Source organism: Ctenocephalides felis, unplaced genomic scaffold, assembly GCF_003426905.1.
Source record: "Ctenocephalides felis isolate EL2017-DRISC unplaced genomic scaffold, ASM342690v1 CF-g0.4_SCAFFOLD_01492, whole genome shotgun sequence".
Taxonomy (NCBI): domain Eukaryota; kingdom Metazoa; phylum Arthropoda; class Insecta; order Siphonaptera; family Pulicidae; genus Ctenocephalides; species Ctenocephalides felis.
Window position 1 is genome coordinate 8154185 of NW_020537646.1, and position 20956 is coordinate 8175140.

A 20956-nucleotide genomic window follows, 5' to 3' on the forward strand; every position below is an offset into this window, starting at 1 on the left:
TTATTTAGAAACGTGCTGTGTTTGTTAATGTACTTTGATGATTTCTTCTGCGATCAAGGTTCACTATACCTGTTTAGTGAACTTTTGTAATCGCGGATATGATATAATACGATTGGAAGCGAGAGTATACGCTGTTTATATGTACTTATAAGTTAGATATAGTAGCATCATTAACTCTCATCTATTTATCTAATCGGTTGCACACGTCTTAGACAGCTTCTTCACAAAAAAACTGTTTGATAACCTGTCCGTTGTCACTAAACGTCTTCCTCGGTATACCAGTCCTTGAAGTCAATACCACGATTGGCTACCGATCCGGATCACGGCGCCAATTCCGCCAATTAAACCGCGAGAAACGAACGCACGAATCTGACGGTTTCGCGTGTGTTTTCCACATATGTCACCTTTAGACCACTATGAGTTTATTTTGTAACATCAACGTGAACGCATAAGGCATATTACTAGTGTGTTGTGCATGGCCTGGAGGCATTGTTTGAAGTTAATTCATGTGCAAGTGTAAGGTCGATTTTTTATTTGAACTCCAGTTATTTTTGTTATTCCCTGTGCGGAGTTCTGTAGCTGTTTTTTATTGTTTGATATAATGGTGTGATGGGAAATGTTTTGTGTCTCTTTGGTGACATTAGAAAGTTATCGGTTGATTAGCGACACTATTGAGGAGGCAACGGGTTTGAGTTAAGATTCTCCTGATGGAGATGCAGAAGATAATGGTCGATTTGCAGGTACATACATGTTAAATAAAATAAACTGATGAAAGCTCTTCGAATTAAGGGATAAAGGATACTGTAAATACTTTATGCGCCAATTTTAATTGTAGTAATTTCTATATATAGCTAACTCATGTGTCTTTTCGAATGAATTTCTCAAAAAGTGAAATAAAATTTAGTTTTAAAGAAACATACATGCAGGGAAGTTTATGACGGAATATTGTATGATATAACCTCCTCCTTGATATGTATATTATATGTAGCTTATAGGCGCTTAAATATTTGTTTATATAGGTATAAATCTTCATGCGTATTTACATTTTTCAATCTTCTGTAATAAACATCAATAATCGCCATTACCGTTGCAGTTCTTGCTAAAGAGTAATTACAACCGGACATAATGATTTTTATAACAATTAAACTTTGTTATTATTGACTTTTATTACGTTGTCCATATTTATTTTCTGCCGCCATAAAAACAAATATGATGTTTATTTAAATATTTCTAAATTTAATCACACCATGAAGCATATTAAGAATATCGACTCTTCGATGGCGCATTTCGATTTCTGAATAATTATGAACATTTTGTTTCATATAATTTTGAGTATGCGGCGTCACAAAAGATTTTTTTCAATCGCAAAGAAAGTTGGCCGAAAAGACAGGTTCAGGTCACCGGATTCTTCAAACGGTGATTAATGGTCCCGCAGTACACAACCCTGTTTGTACACAAGCAGACCACACAAAGAGATAGTTTTCTATTTATCATTTATCAATTAATAATTTGTTTATACTTTTCTACTGTTGTCAAATCAAATCTATGGGATTCCTTTTACAGGTTTTTTACTGATTGTTATTTATGATTTTTGAATACTTGCGGTTCACTGCATAATGCAGTAAATTGATTTCAAAATTAGAATTATCAATTTTATGACGTCAATATAAATGATGTTGGGTCTCTGAGGTCAATCAGAGTTAGAATATTTTGTGGTAGCTTTTTGTTATTTTTGTGAAAGCGGGCCTCATATTTTTAACTCTTTATCATCACATGTATATACAAAACTATTAATTTTTGAAACATATTTTATAAAGTCATAAAATGTAGATTATTGAAACTTTAATCATATTTTTGATAATTAAGTATATAATTCCACACATTATTGTAGCTTTTTGAAGAATGAGGTACGAGGTTATTAAACCTTTGTACTTACTACAAAACTTTATATATAAAGTTTATATATAAAGTAAATATATATATATATATTTATTCATAATTGAAATTAAATACTATTATCTTTAATTAAAAACTCGTGTAGGTAATAAATTATGTAAATATTTGCTAAATCTAAAACTACCTTATCATTTCAAACCTTTATTCGTTATCTAGCGCAAATAACAAGATTGCTAATAATTAACGAACAATCATTGAAGATAATATGAAATTTACACGTACTAAATTCATCATTACTTCACTCCATATTTTGCAGGCAATTCAATCGGCTTCACCAAATCTGATAATAAAACTTTTGAAGATTGTGATAATTTGAGAATAGTTATCAGCAATCCCTTTACCTACTTCTCTACATTCATTAATATTCTGTTTATGACTACTTGAAGGGACTACTACTAGCATTCTGAATTCATGTTGCATAATACTTTCTAATGCAAGAGTTACACATGTCCGGGAAAAATAACTTGATTCCGGAACAACTTGCATTTTATTTGTATAAGAATTACACGGGCAGCGCTGAGTTAAGCTGAAGCTCCAAACGGTGTCGGTTTGGACCTCTGGTCGTGAGATAGGTTGGATGGATTTTGTGTAGATGTCGGCAGACTTTATTTTGCTAACAGGAAAAATATTTATTCAATGCTTAGTAAAAAAATTAATAATATGATAATGCAATTTGGAATAAATAAACAGTAAATAACGTGTATATTTGAGCTAGCATCAGCACTAATATTTAAATCAGTATCATCATCTGATTATCTTAAAAAGAAATATTTTATATCAAAGATTTGAGAATGGAATTTAACAGTAATTTTTTGAATAATACTAATTTTAATATAATAGGCCAGATAATGTATCACAATAAACGAAATCTTCTTTGAAATTGGAGAAATCAACTTCTATGAATATTATGGTAGAGAATATTGATTTTTTTAATAGAATGCCTATATGCACTAAATTTGAAAAACTAGTTGTAATATAAACAATGACAAACATGTACTGTAAAATTTTCTCTTATTATCATTAATTACCATTATGATCTTCTCTATGACACCGGTGCTTAAAGAAAGTTTTTTTTTTCAAGACAGTTTTAATAAGGCGGTTAATATTACATTTCGTTTGTTGCCATTGTTGGCATTAACCGATTGTATTAGAATCATAGATTTGACTAGTACGGACCACACACTGTGACCATAGAAGGAGAGCTTGTCAATAATTTTCTTGGCTTTTTGACCTCACGACATCATAAGTTATCCATTATTAGGCAGATCGAAGGCATCACTTGAGCCGTGAGATAGTCAGTCAGAGAAATAGAATTGGAAAGAAATATTGGATACTATTAAACAAAAGAAATTTTATAATTGCTGTTTTATACTATCTATTGGAGAGATGTTTTTTTGTTTTATTAATCTTATATTTCCTCCTTTTACCAATGCAACTAAAAAATACTAAATGATCTCAAACCGTGTCATGAGAAAGCATATTTCTCCGGAGAAAATATTTCGGGTGTTAAGTTTAAAGGTAGTCCTCGATCATATTAGTTTTTTTCAAGTGGTACATTTTTGTCTACTTGTCAACTCTTCGGTTATTAATGATGTGCTAAATATCTAAAGGTTTCGCGTTCAAAGAGGATGTAATATATATTATAAAACCGCTTTTTGTATAGGATTGTCATTATTAGCCTTTTTGTGGAATATTTGAATGCGAGAAATTATAATAATTTGAACAAGATATTTAACTGTACTCCAAAGTGAAGTAATCGACAATCTAATTCTAAAGTAATTATTTCTAAATTAAATATTTGAATAATTTAGTGATTTAACTAATTCTTGAATTTTTGTTTTGTGCTTTAAACATCATGTGTTATGTTGGGTACAGTATGTTTGTTTGAATATGTATTGGTAAAGTAACTGAGATGTTATCTCATTGCAAATCCTATGATTTTGATGCGGTCTCTTCGGCGTCAAATAACAAAAGCGCCGCGAACAGAAATCTAATAACAACAGTACGTCAGTCTGACAAAAACGTATTTAACAACAAAGAGTTCCAACGTCACTCGACCTATCGGACGGCACAACAATAGCCTTCCATCTTCACGATTAACAATCTCCATTTCGATAACACACATCGTTGCGCTTTGACACCCCAAGGAAAAGACCGTGGTTCATTCGAGATACCTATACGTATATTGCATCACGTTGGAAATTTCAATAAAATTTAGTTATTGGTAAAATAATAGCAATTAACCAAGGATTCAGGATACAGGATTGGTTTTAACCACATATTTGCTATTGTTATTATATATTGCCATATATGTACTTATATTTTACTTGCTGCAATTACATTTCTTGATTTAGAGTTTCATATGAATATTCTTCTTTTATAATAATATACTTATTCTTATGACATTTTTAAATTCCATACATATTTTTATACCACGTATCATTTTTATTACTTTTTTATACGTTTCCTTGTTCTATTATTTTTTGGGCTTTTGTGAATGAGCTATAAATACTCTATTATCTTCAAACTTTTCTTAAAATTAAAGATATCTTTACACAATTTTGTTTTTGAATTTTAACACCAAAATTTTTCATCGTCAACTAATATTTATTAGTATATTCTCTATACATCCAATATAATATAAAGAACATTTTGATATACGTAACGATTAGAGTGGATACTGGTTATCGTTTGAAATTTAATATTCTTATAATTTAGAAGACACAGAAATCGTATAAAATTAAAATAGAACTTGAATTATAAATTAAAGACATAATTTTTAAAAATAAATTAAAACAATTTCTAAAATTACATGAGCAATATTTGATAAACGCAACTTTATTTTTGTTATACGTGGATATATATATATATATATATATATATATATCAGTCATTTCGGTGAATAAGTGATTAAGTCAATTTTCACTATTTTGCAAAGCTTGATTTCAAAGTACTATTACTCGTGTAATATTGCGTATTTAAAATTTAAAGGTTTAAATTGTAAATGAAGGGCAACATTAACTTTTGTTCCTAACCAATTATTTACAATATTTTCAGAGAAATAATTGATACCACTATTTAAAACATTTTTTCCAAAATTCGGCTTAACCACTTGTGACTTATTCACAGATATTTTTTTTTTGAAAATTATTAGCTTCTTAATCATATTTGCACGATTTACCCAATAACAATACCCAATATAATTGGGGTTAATTTGTAGTTGAATTTTTATAAGCGTTGAACTATTGCGGTAGATTATTATTATTATTTATTATTCATATTATTAGTAATTTTACTACATTATCCTCGAATCCAAATTATTATCCAATTTCGAGATGAAGCAATTTCCCTGAGTTCGGAATCTGTCGAGCAATCGATCGATATATTTGGGCGGGTTCGGCACCGTCGAAAGCGCTGGCTTAAAGGCGTGGCGTTCCGGTGACGATTCGGATCTCCTCCGGCCGCAACTTCTGCATTCGATCCGTCTCTCCCACCATCCGGCAGAGCTCTCGGCTTTCTCTCTCTGCGCTGGATGCTGCGCGCTTGATTCTTCGGGCATCGAAAGCTAAGGATAACGCGGGATACACACACTTTGGCTATTTGTATAAATATTTATGATTAATAAAGATATATACGATTTGTTGATTTTGGTCAAATTATGGATATGTCGTGGAGTAAAGAAGTTACTTGCAATTATTCGGCTATTTTCCAAATCAGTTGTGAAATACAAAAATCTATCATTTAATCTATTAAAAGCTTCAGATTTGGCAATTAAGATATTTCGTTTATAACATCATAGTCTAATTATTCGTATATTATATTATAGTCCATATACCAAATAAATATTATTATTAAACCTTTGATGATTGTTTATTACCCTCAGTGCTCATCTTAAACCTTTTTACCTCTTTCCATAATGACAACAATTTAAGCGTGACCAAATCCCAACGCTAAAGCACTTGCTTCATACATTTCCTCAAATCTTTTATTATCTCAGTGTTGGTGTAGTTTACGGTTTACCTACGAAAAGAGCACATAATGCTCGGTAGTGGCTTTATATAATCCCTTTTCACGTTTTTATTGTGAGCAATTACTTAAGCGGATTACCGCAGGTGATTATGACTTAATCCTTCTTCACTCACGTCAATTCTCTGAGGAAATTCAACTAACTTCCTGACTCATTTGCTTAGGATTTTACAGTAGTCGTAATCATTTATATCATTCTTGGTAATATATTAATATGCAAGTGGGATATCTGGATGATTGATTTTATTCTATATGTATTACTTGATTAGTAGAATAGATTTTGCAAATCACTTTGCGTTTGCATGAATAGGCGAATATTTGTCCGATAAGCACTACTTTTAAGTGCCCGAAACTATTTTTATATAAAAATTATAGAAATTATAATTGTTTATTTCGAGGATATATTCTTTTGATATTGAAAATTACTTGCATGAAGCTTAATTAACTACTAGTAACGGTTAATTATGTAGTGAAAACGCTTATAATGTTTGATAATGCAGGTGTAATCAAGACCGTAAACAATCTTCTTTAATAGATAGAAATCAGCAATTGAAATCTTTTTAATAAAAATTAAACCGTGTTAAGAAAACTGCTAGATTCACATTGGTGGTTCCGAATCTTCCAAGCAGCATTTAAAATATATATTTTTGCATTCAAAAAATATGTGATGCATTTGATATTACTATGTTCAAAAATGTTCATTTTTATGGTTTTACCAAAACCGTCCCACTCTTTAGGACGTCTTAATTACTCATAAACAGTTAGTCTTTTTGTGAATGTCACATCACATTCACCTTCGTAATCCTTTTAGTCCGCTGTCAACGAACAACCACTTTTAGGCAGAAATACAAAAATAAGACAGGCGTGGATTCGTTCATAAAAATAATAATAAACATATAATAATAAATTTATTTAGATCATTAATTCATTTTTACATCATATGCTTGCCAAACTTGTTATCAAAAATAATTGTTTATTTGTATAAAAATTGAAGAAAAATAAATGACTTTCATCAAGCTTTTTTGTGAAAATATAAAAATGCTGAAAACTAATTGTATATTCAGTTTGTTCCAAATTTTGGTTTATGCTAAATCTATTGTCGTAATAAATGATATTTTATTTAATTTATGGTCGGTGGAAGTGGAATGATGCAGTAATGCATTGGAGATCTGGTTGATTATACAATGTTTTACCTTTTGTTTTTTAAATATTTGCTTATAATTCGGCACTGCAAAAAAATCTTGGTAATTGCAAGGCAGGCGTTCCGCCTTTGTGCTTCTGTTCATGGCGACTACCTGGTATAGTCTTGCCTTCACCAAACTTTCGGGCTCTCCTGTTCCTCTCTTATCACACCGCAGGCGAACAATCTCACCGAAAGTCCTCCACCGCTTCGGGTTGGTGCTGCCCGAGGAATGTAATTGCATGTGCAAGTGCACACGGTACATGTCCGCTTCCGTTATCGCGAAATTCAGTGCTTAACAAACTTTAGGAAAATGATGATTGAACTTTATAAAAAAAAACAAATACTTTGAAAAATAAACAGTTTGTGTGTGAAGTTTCAAGTTGTATATAAATTACATTGAATAATTCAGTAGTAATGTAAAACAGTAGGGAAATTAATTAACTAATTTGATCATTACGTTCTTTGTTTCACAAATCTGATTCTTAAGGCTTTCTTTTACGTACATAAAATGCTCAATGACAAAAATTAACGCTATTGTCCTTATGCTGAATCGTTCCAATGAATTTAATTTGATTATATTGATAACCAGGTTTAATCTTATATCTTATCAATTATTTAATAGGCGTCTAAACAGATAGTAGCCAATTTTCAACAAGAAAAGAAAAAAGCTGGAGAGAAACTGGTTTTTGGATAACACCTGATTAGAAACTAATATAGTTTTTGAATATTATCTCGAACACTATACTTACCATACTTACATTATATAGTTAGTTAGTTAGTCTTAGGTTAGGTTTATAAAAATGTTTCTTGATTTATTTCTCCTAGGGCAGTGGTCGAGGAACCGGGGTAAATTACAAATTGGGGTAAAAATTAATTTCTTGTGGGTAAATAGTACATATTTTTAATCGATATTTACTGTACTTGCTACGTAGTTGTCCGTATGGAGGTAATAACAACTCAGACAAAAATATTTTGGGGTGATGATTAGAAAAGTCCCTGGTCTCTTTTCTAAGGTGTCACAACTGTTGTTTTTCGGTGCAACAATTTAGGAACAGAAAAGTCGAATAGCAAAAACTAATGTTGTTTTCGGTTGGAGCTCCAACTATTATTGTGACATAGACAAGTTTTCTTGGTTCTCCTCCCCTGTGGTGAATGGAGATTGCAAATAGCAACGGTGGTGACCGATGTAATTGCAGCATTATTATGTTTATTAAGTTAATGCGTTCCCTTTGGAACGTGTGAAGTGTGAATCGGCCAATTGCAACACAGATAATAATAATCGCTCTTTATTTAATTGCAAGAGAACTTCGCAGTTTTCCATGGCACATGCATTCTGTAATGGGATTTGCTTTTGCATGTAAATAACTGTACGATAGCATTATGTATTAGAGGCAATTCGCAATTGAATTGAAATTACGATGTTATGGTGAAGTTTTTTCTTTTAAATTTTTTTGTGTTGTAAATTGGAATTATGTTATTTCATTAAACCTTTGCATATGCCATATATTTTATCTTAATTCTGAAAACTTCCAATTTTAATACATGTATAAATCAGCTCACTTCGGGCTGTACAAAAATATTGTATCTACATTCAAATTCAATCAGCAATATAGTTTACAAATACACAGATTAACAAAAAATATTAGTCTTTTATTTGTATAAAAAATATAAATTTATTCTTACTTTAATATAAGATGAATAACCTAATGATATAAATAAATGTCACTATAATAAATCACATCTCGTTTAGCAGATCTGTAGTAAAATAACTTGGCAATCTTCCAAAAATTCTTCAAGCATATGATTGAGTTCCAATGACATTTGGTTTCAAACTAATAACTTCGAATATCGAGTTATAAGATTGATCATTATACACAAAAAATATAAGAAAGTTTTTTGAAACGTTTGTTAAATAATTGCTATTAATTCAAAATTTGTTATCAAAAAAATATAATTTAATTTTAATTGACAATACGGTTGTATCCGCAATCTGTGTCATTTTTTATTTTTATCACTAATTGTTAATCTTGTAATTTATAGCAATTTGGAATAAGCTTTCTACAAGCAAATATTTTGATTTTAACAGCATGCATATTATATAAATAAGTAATTACATAGTTATAATAATCTAACTTAAATTTAAATTAAGTCTGGAGCCTTAGTATTAGATTAAATGTCTGTAATGAGATCTTCGTGGTAGATTAAAATGTTCACTTGGCGCCGAACGATTCATGGGAAGAAGATTTTATCTAAAATCACGAATATAATAAAAAATGATGTTTAGTAAATTAATGTCACTTGACACTATCCATCCAATCTAATTCTGAAATCAGGTTTTAAATAATTACTTGTAATTGCGCGCGGTGATTATGCAGGTGAGAATTTTGACAAATATATTGATTAAATTAGTTTTTGTCAGATTAGAAAGTAGATATATTTTTAAATTTTAAGCTCCCAAAAATAGTTTTGATTGCTGTCCAAATTATAAAAAATAGGTTACACAAAATCATACATTTGCTAGTACCATTACTACTACCATTATGTTTTCATGGATGTTTTTCAGGAATACCCACGCGATTTCTTATTCTAATAGATATTTTTACAGACTTTTACAATATTAATGCCTATAATACAATTAAGATAAGATAATATTTATGGTTTTATCAGTGATAATGTTAGTGCTGAACAAACACAGTCGCACGTTGACTGGAAGTGATTGTGGATACCGAATTTTCATATTCAGTAGTTATCTGATTTTGTATTACGAAATATGGTGTAATTCGTATTGGTGACTGTAAAAATGGTATGGTAATGGTGTTATAAGTCATGATTGTTATGTAGTATTTATGATGTGGTGACTAATTTATTGTGGATGATATAGGATACAAGTTAATTTTATATGCACTTGAATGCACAGTTTGTTTAAAAGTAGACAAACTTAATAAAACTTAAAACCTTTGGATCTAATCGAAACATCTATTCCTTCAAATTTAAATTTTGTCTTCTTCTAAATCGAATTTGAAATTTATCAATATTCTTATGACATCATTTGGAGATGGGATTAGATTCAAAATTTAGAACTATTGTAACAATCTTACATCTTTCATTAAGAATAATTTATGTTTCTATACGAAGCTCTTAAAACATTTGAACTTCTTGTTATAACTGTTAAAGTGTTGAAATCATTTTCTTCATTTTTGTTCAAGTTGGTTAAAATTCTCATTTTATCCTATGTTACCCTTTTTGATGGAGCTTTCTATCTTATCCAAAATATTTATTTTCCTCTATATGTTATTTTTGTCTAGCCAAATGCGTCTAATTATTGCAATATTTTTATCCAGGATTATTATTGTCATTCGAAAGTAATTTGCGATAAGAGAACAAAATAAATTGTTTTCGTGATTCGTAATTGTGTGCATTTACGATGCCATCAAAAATATTTTTTCTTGTTATATCAGTAAATATTTGAATGTTTTATCAAAATTAACTAGATCATCGATTATCATTCTATGACAATATTGGAAATTCTAATGATAGAAAATGGAAACAAGGTTTCGTTTATGTTGAACTTGAGGTTTAAGTTTGGGTTGTGCGATATCTGCAAATCCTTTGTACAATTTCTTGTCCTGGTGTATGACACATTTTTATTGTCTGTCAATTACAATCTGCTCTGCAAAGCGTTTTAATATATTTTAAAAAAGCTGAATGAAAACCCCAGAGATAAGTAAAGAAGATGCAAAATCAAGATAAAAATTTATATTAGCTGAAATCAGTTTTTCACGCAATAATATTTGAACTTGTATCTTTATAAGTCTACGAGCATAATTGTGATTATTATTAACCTTGCGGTGTCTGATAACAGGTGCTACAAATTTGGAACTCGATTTTCTGCGCGAATTAGTTCTTATTTAATAGATTGTAAGGAAACGTTTGAAATAGATATTGTCATTGCTGGATGACTTTCTCAAACATGTAAATTATTATAGAACTAAACATTGATTCCGAAAAATTATCATATATTTAGCAATTTTTTTATTCAAATTAATAATTGACACTTTTTAACTCAATGTTATTCATTTTCAGGATATGGATTTAATAGAAGTCCTGTGGAAACAGGACGTGGATCTTGGATTTTCTTTGGAAGCTAATTCAGAAACCAAAGATGAGGTGAGACATTTTACATTGATTATTTGTCTTTAATATTACAGTTTGTGGATTGTATTATAATCATTTTAAAGCCATTAAAGTCCTAAGCACGTGTGTTTCTAATCATTTTATAATTATTAATTTATCATTTTCCAATTATTAATAACGTGTTCACAATTGTGTTTTAATAAATGTTGTTCATTTTAACTTTATAAATCTTGTCTATTAATTGCTCTTGAGAGGTTTGTTTACTTATTAAGAGGTTTCTATTACATTGCAGTTTTAAATTGGATTTGGTTTAAAATATATAATTTGAATTTTTTTTAACAGCTGGAAATTGCCTTTACTATAATCATTAAAATCTCATTTAAATGATTCATAAAAATTCCTATTTGTATGATTAATTTACAAATATTTATTCTAGATATATTTATTATGTTTAATTTAAAAGTTTTTGTTGAAGGCCGATTCGAATAGCAAAACTTGTCCTGAGTCTGCGGAAAAGCTGAAATGTTTACAGAAACTCAAAGAAGAAGCTACTGATTTGCAGGTAAAACAATTGAAATCATTAATGAATTACAGCATGATCATTGATTTCTGCTTTATGTATTTTTTGTTTTGTTCAATTTTTCCTAATTTTAATAGTAGCTTAAGATATTTTAGTCATAAATAAAGCTATTTGAGTATATTTGTATAATCAGGTTTGAACTATTATGTGAAACTATCATTGATAATTTAAAATGAACTAAAATATTGTTTTTTATTTCATACAGGATGAGCCACCAATAGATGATCCATGGGCTGGACTATCATATACCATCGACATGGAAACTGGTAAGTGTATTTTAAACGTTTATGTTTGTACGAAGACTGAGCTTTAAACATCTAGAAAAATAATATATTATTTATTTATTAATATTATTTTAGCTGTAACTCAGAGACATATTGATTAAAATTGATGTTTAAACTTTAGTCTTCGATCTTGCTTCATTTATTTTTTCATCAAAGAGATAGTGCCAATGCATAAAAAAATATACATTGCCGTTTTTATTTCTTTTTAATTTTTACGAAATAGTAATAAAAGCAAATATATGAAGCTAATGAAGCAAATTATTATTAAATTTTTAAATTAAAATCATCTGTTTATATAAATTTTATAATGTTGTCTTTATAAATGGGTGTGATTTTATTTATGCATTGGCAAGACTCCTGAGTAGATCATGTTTCAATTGTTAATATGAATATTCAATTTGAAGGTATTTTGACAATATAGTATTTCATTCTTGTTATTTTTATCATCATGAAAAATCCACTTGATCGTATAGTATTATCATGGCTCTTCTTGAGCATATCTGCCAATTAGGGAAGACTAAATGTGGAGAGTTCAAATCAAATTATGAATAGAAATCGTGCCATGTATTATAATTATGATATCGAGTTATTTGTAACAAAATAAAGTAGATACATAATAGCTACTGTCGATATGATACTGCACTTCATTCAACAAAATTGCACAGTGCATATAAATCCAATTACCAATGAAATATTAATTAAATGAGCATCGAACAGAATTATTCGCGTGCGATCGCCCTTCGATTCAATCATTGATTCAGTTATTACTGAATTATCATTCCGATTATTATCTCAAGAAATGAATTAGACTGCCTTGAACCGCCAGTGCAATTTTCATGAAAATTATACCTTATGGTAATATATTTCTAGGCGAGGGTTGTATGTTACTTATGAGGCACGTGATGGTTATAATTGAGTCATTGTGGTAATGCACTTTCTTGCATTGAAATATTAATTATTTTATAATGTTAATTTCAATATTTATTTGAATTATTTTTAAAGAAATTTTGCAAATTCTTTTTGGAGTTCTTATAGAGGCATCTATTGGGTTTATCATATATTAGTTGCAAAAATCTGATGTGTCAAAACAAAGTATAGTGATAACTTTTGTTCAATAATGAACTACCAAGTACCCATTACTATTTTGATATTTAGGAAAATAATGACTAATGTTCTCTCACCTATCAATTTCATGCAGCATTTGCATCACAATACTTTGGCATTTGGATATTATGACTCTGATACTTGTATCAATCTAGCCTTAAGCCATATGCATTGAATTATGTTCAATTCAACCTTTTTATCGATTATTATAATTGGAAACTTGAATGCAAAACAAAATGGCTGTATACGATCGCCGTCTCCCAAATATCCGACTACAATTCACGATTTCATCATTATATTCGTGGCCGCGTGTATTATTGGTCGTACCACCAACTGTGACGGATTTTTATAATTAGTCTCCGTGTTGGCGTTTCATTAATATGAAACCGCCTGTCAAGGATCACGGAGCTTTTTTATCTTATGTAAAATACATGATATTACATGCCATGTAGAAATATGATTAATCGTTTTTGTATAGTGTTCATTTTACATGGGCAGGTATGTAGGCGCGTACGTGAGCCGGATTTATAGACAAAGATCGAATAATAATTCGAAGAAATTTGCTCATTTTTAAATCATTTTTGTTTTTATTGTAAATTACAAACTGTACTCAGAATTTATTGAACCATATTCTTTATTGAAAATATGATCATTTGTTTCTGATCTTTAGAATTGAATTTTTCTCGGTGGAGTTTTTCTCGGTGTGGAATTTTTATTTGTGAACTAAAATAATGCACTTGCATCAATTTTACAACAAGCTAATCATTAGCTATTTATTCGAATTGAGATTTGAACTTGGCCCTACGCGAAATAAACATTATATCCGCATCTGCGTCGAAATTATACAGAAAAGTAATTCATATTCAGAAGCAAAGGCTTTTAAATAATTCCGTTGTACGCTTACATATTCATAAAATCTTTTATATGCCGGCGATATATAAATACATTAAACGACGGGAGACGGCAAGATTAATGAATCTGTTTTTAAATCTCCCGGGCTGAATCAAGGGTGAACCCTGGGCTCTCCCATTGGACGAGGAAATGTAATCAATATGGCCGCTCTTTTTCGCTAACAATACGAAAACCAGGCCAAAACGATCGCAAGATTCTTTATTGAGATTAAAATTGTTATATATCCGTTTATAATAACTGAAATTTCCTTTGTGAATTCATAATAAGCGAAACTGTCAAACGCTGCGTGATAAATAACGCACGTATTTTGGGGATTTTTCGAAATTCGTACACTTTGTGGGTGGAATAAACGATTTCGTATTCATTTCGTAGAAAAATAATAATAAAATTTATTAACTAGGTGTAATTAGCAATTTACTTTTAGATAAGTGACCCATTATTGAAATATTAGAAGAAATTGTACATTTTAAGATGTTCGTTAAAACCGTGAACTCTTATCACATAAAGTTTCATCTGTTTGATTTATATTTTCATTCGACTTTTTCTTTATTGATTTTTATGCAAGATTATTGCATATCATCCCAAATAGCATTTTGATGCATAACTAATCTCAACAGTCACAACAACAATACTCTTGGCGAAAAAAATCTAATAAACTAATATTAAATTGCAAATATCTCTTTGTTATGCTTGATATTAGTAAAAAATATGTTCTCCATTACAAATTGTCTGCTTTTAGATTTTGATAGATCATTGCTCGTATTGGATATTTGATAAATGGTTTCTAGTCGTCAATTACCAGAGTCATTTACAACAAAGCTTTCGTACTAAAGACGATCGATAAGAAATTTCATTTCCAACATAATAAGGAATATTTTAGTTGTTGTCTGCGTTTTGAAAGAACTTCAGTCATAAATATTAATAAAACTGAAATATTTATATGAACTTATTTACAATAAACTATATTTGCTAAAAATTATAAAAAGTACACCAGAAGACAAATTTTTCTTTAAATTAATAGAATCTCCAATCACCAGATTTGAAGTAGAAACCAATTTTATGAACTGAATTGAATTTTGTAAAAACTTGATGGTTTAACTATACAAATATATTTGTAATCAGTTTTTTATGTAGAAAAAAAACGCTTCAAAAGTTATTTTTTAAATGAACATTTAACATTTTTTATACAAAAATGTTCAGTAGAACGTTAGAACGAATCTACAATAGTCGTATCCTATTTTGATATCCTAGTGCACGCGGATATGAATAATGAAGACCCCATTACTAGGCAGAATTTCCAGGCAGAGTGAGGTCCCATGGGGCCCGGAATGAAATACCGAAAGCGACCTTTTCAAACGTGGTTCTACATTTTAGACTTTTAGCTCAGCGAGTTTTGAAAATCAATATTAGCGAAAATATTCCTATTTTCTTGCACCGGAAAATTTAATCGTGTATTTTATATTGCACGTGGAACACGGAAGCAATATCTAGATTAAATCCGCGTTTCCGTATTTGTAAATTATATAGCAGAGACCATAAATCTAGAAAATTGAGTAAAAGCTTATGTGGAAAGTTATATACGATTTGCATGCGGCAATCACGCTGAGTAAGGCGGAACCACTTTATGTTAATGTAATTAAATTAACTTGCCTTGTGTTTTATGTTGTTTAGTTCATAAAATGCTTTGTTGCGGTGGGTTAATTAATTATAATTATTGTTATCTTGACAGTTGTAGAGAAACATTAGTTTTTATGTATCTGTTTGAATTCTGTGACTTTTCTACTCATTTTGTAAATGATAATTATAAGTATGATATATATGCATCAGGACTAAATTTTTAGAACGTGACCACAATTTATCCACAAATGTCTTCTATCTGGTAAATTTCCATTACTATGGTTTCGTATTGGGTCGTGATAGGGACCCAGATATATCGATGTGCAGCGATGTGTAGCACATCCCATTGGATGTGTCATTAGTCAAACTCGGCTCCTCGTCCGCATTTTCCATCAGTTAGAATACTACGCGGAAACCAGGAATACTCCATCAATTCACCCTGACGATTCCAGTAATTACTCTTATTCAGTGAGAGAAGAGAGCATAGGGAAAGAGCGCACCAAGGGTCCCCGAACATCAGACTCCGAACGATGCGCTCTTTCATCCATTTTCTGGGCCAGTGAAAAATCAGAGCGATACAGGAATAAGAATTATTTTTTTTCTTCGAGAAACGTGTATAAAAGATGCTTTATTACCAATTGGAACGTTTTTTGTATGAAAATTCAATGGAAGTGAATTCAAGTTTAATGATGGATTTTTTAAAGTCCTCTTCGAATACATATATAAAGATTTCGAAAATAGATTGATCTAGATTAATAAATATATTGGTGTGCTTAAAATTTGCATAAGTAAAACTAAAATCTAGTTATTTCGTTATGAATTATATGGCATTAAATTTTTTTACAGAGTATAGACTAAAACTTACTAGAGATATGAAATAAGGTTTGTGGTTTCAAAAGAAATATTGATTTCAATTTGATTTATTGCTGCACGAGTAATAAATGAAAAATTATTTTATTGTGATCTTACCTGTAAAAAAATATATTGATTTTTAAGGTACACTTTTTGATAAATTGATTGAATTCCCAAAAGGGCATAACTTGTGAGAAAAGTCGGTTTACCATCAGGAATAGGTTCACAGAAACCTTTTCTTTCAAGTCTCCAGAGACTTTTCGTCGAAACATATATGCTTCAGAACTTCTCAATCTTTACACGATTTATATAAGCATTTAAATATTTTTTTACAATATATATGTTTGTTGCACTTAATATGCAACGGACTTTGAAACTATAACTAGATGAACTATGGAACGTAGTTTATAGTACAATTCTAAGTGAAATTATTTAACCGGTTTATTCACTTTTAGTAAACCAGACATAATAATTAGCTATTATAAATAATATATAGTTGTCATAATTAATAGTGATGTTACATTAATAACATATTATTTACGAGATAGTGTAAAGAGTCATGTTCCCAATAGTAAAGTTTTGAAAAGATTATTATGAATGTGAACGAATTGTCAAGTCATAAAAACAATTAACGGAAATATAATATATTGGAAATAGTTGTACCGGGCTCTGATCAAAATACTATAATTTTAAAATGATTTCTATAAATGTAATTGAATTGAAAAGCCATACGTATTCGAATAAAAAAGAAAATTTTAGCTTAATTTCTGGATAATATTCATTCACTAATTTATTGATCAAGAGTTACAAAAATCGTACTGGCAAACAGAGCTCTTTTAAAAATCAAACTTTTAGAAATTTGTAATGCTATTGAGATATGTCATTTATAAAAAGGCTAAAAGCAGTTTCTGAAATTAAAGTAACTTTGAGAACCGACTTTATATCTTCACATGCTTTTCTTTACAATTACACGTATGTCTTGACATAAGAATCTGTACGGTGTTTGATAATATCTTGTATTATAAGCTTAAAAATATTTTGACATTTAAAATCAGCGTTTATTATTGATTAGTTGTTTACATATGGAAGAAAATAACATGATGGTAGAGAATTACACAGTTTTTTCAAAGGAGGCATGTGTAAAGTTGATTGCTGAATAGATGGAAACGATAATAACATAAATATTTTATATGTAAGAATACAAAATTATTTTTTGTATGTTGATGAAGTTAAAAAAATCTATCACATAATAAATATGCAACACAGTTTCGTAACATTACATGATGTTTATAAATTTTAACCACTATTTAGTCGAGCTTTTATGGAAAATTTGTGGTTATAATACAATTATATTTGAAGGGTTTGCCTTCAATTTACTGTAATATATACTTATTTGAAATATATATTTATTTCATTAGCTCAAATTATAAGTTACTAAAATTGTAAAATCCTCATTCCACAAAAATAAATATATAAATATATAATTTAGAGTTTCGACAATATGATACAGTAAGTACTCTTAAATGTACAAAATACGTCAATTTATTATAAATAAAAACCGTTTTACTTATTTTTTCCACATTCCTGGTAGGCTCCTTGGCATTTGCTATGCGGATGATGGAGCAGATTGGATTTTACTCCAGGGAATTCCATATGACAGCCTTTATAAAATAAATCCAAATATATCCAATGGAAAAGTTTACTGTTACATGTTTTGCGGTTTGTTTGTTTGTTCACAGAAAACATATAAATCAAAATATTATTCAGTTTTTTCAATCTTCAAGTAAGAGGATAAAGGTTTTATAAAGGAATATTTATGTTTTTCAATTCAATATGCAAATTCACCTCGCTTTCTTTAATTAAAAATGTCAGAATCATGTGTTTTAGTAATTATAGAGTATAATTTCAATTACTAAGATCCAAATCAACAAATCAAACTTATCTTTGCTTTGAAATAGAGCAAATGATTAATGCTTAATGATTTTTTAATAACGTTTTGATTTACATGTTTTGCATTGATTTGCAAAGATAAATTGAATAATGCATACTAAATTGTTTATAATACGTTCGTCCTTGATCTTCTCACAGAAGAATGCAATAATGTTCACTTCCAGTGCATATTTATATAATAATGGTAATTATGAAATAATTGACTATAGTCAATTATTAGAGTAAATCAGTACTCAAACGATATATTTTATAGGCCTATTATAATTAACAATATTTTCTTTTTACTTCTTACATATTTCTCAAATATATAAAGAATGTCATCGTGTTTGGAGTTCGACTTATCAATTTAACTTTCATGACATCCAATGGCTTTTTGGTCATCCTATATGAATAAAAGTAATTAACTAAATAACATTTGATGTAGGCGTAACTCGTTGTGTAACTTTCGCGTTATTAATGTGAATTATTCACGCTCAATCACTATTAATTCTCATCAGAGCCAAAGTAATCTATTTTTTAATTACTTCTGTATGACGTGGTAAATTTCGACGGTTAATACTTCGACATAGTAGCTAAAAGAGAATTTAATAAGAATTTGTTTGAAATAGAGCACTTGCAACGATTATCTAGTTTCAATGTTCAATAATTATTTATTATTAATATGTGGAATAATACGAGAAACCGCCCTGGGTTTGCAAGAAGTTTGCATAAAATTATCATGTAATACATCATAAGGAAGGTGTGCACTCCTACAATGATATTTCAGAATCGTCTGACATGTTCCATATGTAATATTACGTTTTTACAGTTACTTATTCATGAGTTATAAAGAAATTGCATTGAGCATGAACGAATAATGCCAATATGAAACTATGGGAACAAATTTTATTACGATAATTCTTGGACAAGTTTAATATAAACAATTTTAAGAAGGTATTATTAAGCTGAAATACCTGAATTTAAGTGTTGGGCATATGTATCTTACGTTAATATATACTTCATATAAATTTGAAATCATATTTCTTTGACCTAGCTTCCTTTTATATCATCCATTCATCCGCAATGAGTTATTTGATAAAGTTCGAATTTTGGCAGTTCTATTAGATCGTGCACTTTGTGAAAGAGATAAATCAGAAATTTCACAGATCATCCGCATTATGTCAATGTTGCGATTGTCGAACTGTTGACCTTAAACCTTACAAATTACACCATGAAAGATTTTCAGTTTTTCATCGCAACTCAGTGAAATGTTATTTTCATTTATGGCTTCTCATCGTGACTCGTGAGAGAATAACTTCGGTGAAGATACAGTTATTCATGACTACGAGAACCAAAGGCGACAGAGATTTATAAGTCTTTGGAGAAATTATTTGGAGCGAAAGTTGACAAAAATCGGTAAACTGAAAGAATGAATATTATTTGAATATATTGATGGATTGACTAACGATACCTAAAAGGATATGAAAAATTTCGATGTGATTTGGATTAAACAGATAAATTTGGTCAATATTTATCGGGTCATGATTGCAAAGAAATAATTTGTGTAATTCGGTTCAAATTATAAATGTTTATGATCACAAATAATATCCTTAATGCAATAGGCACAATGTCCTTCCATTTCCCTACAATGTTGAAATTTCCTCCGGCTTCTGAAAATCCGTGCCTATTTCTGGGCAATGGATTTAGATTGAGTATAGAAGTTTTAATAACGTATTGAACCGACTCAACAAACCGTATTTGATATATTGGATTTCTAAAACATATTGTGTTGTATGTCCTCACAAAATGGCCGACACAATAGACGACACCATTACACGTGCAGGCACCATTTTGAAAGCGAGAAAGACCGAGAGGAGAGTATCGCGAAATGCGCAGGGGCGATAGGGACGGGAGACTACGATTTGATAAATGATGCTTTGATGCTAATGCTTGGTAATGTAGCGAGAGGTCCATGTCGCGGGAATTATATATATATATATATATATATATATATATATATACGCATATACATGTGTGTGTTTACTGATAAACCGACATGTGTTGGATATAATAAATGATGTTTAGTTCGAAATGTTGATGGGATCTTTTTAATGAGAAAAAAAATCATGTCGCAATGTTTATTTACTCGAACGCATTCGTAATAGAATAAAAAACATTATATATCATTTTTACAAAACAACATGTATTAAGTTGGCAACTAAGTAAATGCGGTATACATCTTAGATGGTTTCAATTGAACTTTTAAAATAGCTCAAAAAAGTTGTAAGTTATTCATGGTGATGAAGCCTTAAAAAGATGGCAAATGGTTTGCCAAATTTTGTTCTGGTGATTTTTCACTCAAACATGAAAGATCCTTTG

The 20956-nt window shown here is 29.7% G+C and overlaps 1 protein-coding gene across 5 annotated transcripts in view; it reads left to right on the forward strand.

The window, feature by feature from the left end:
- Window positions 1-20956, forward strand: part of LOC113371609 (segmentation protein cap'n'collar-like) — a 90144-nt gene that overhangs the window by 26093 nt on the left and 43095 nt on the right. For 2 of the 5 annotated variants that reach the window (XM_026612251.1, XM_026612249.1), the window contains 3 exons: window positions 11249-11332; window positions 11763-11861; window positions 12085-12145. In XM_026612251.1, coding sequence (XP_026468036.1) covers window positions 11249-11332; window positions 11763-11861; window positions 12085-12145 — 244 coding nt within the window. Of the gene's footprint in view, window positions 1-467; window positions 741-9957; window positions 9969-11248; window positions 11333-11762; window positions 11862-12084; window positions 12146-20956 lie in introns of those variants that run through there. The other 3 variants (XM_026612252.1, XM_026612253.1, XM_026612250.1) reach the window with 3 other exon arrangements.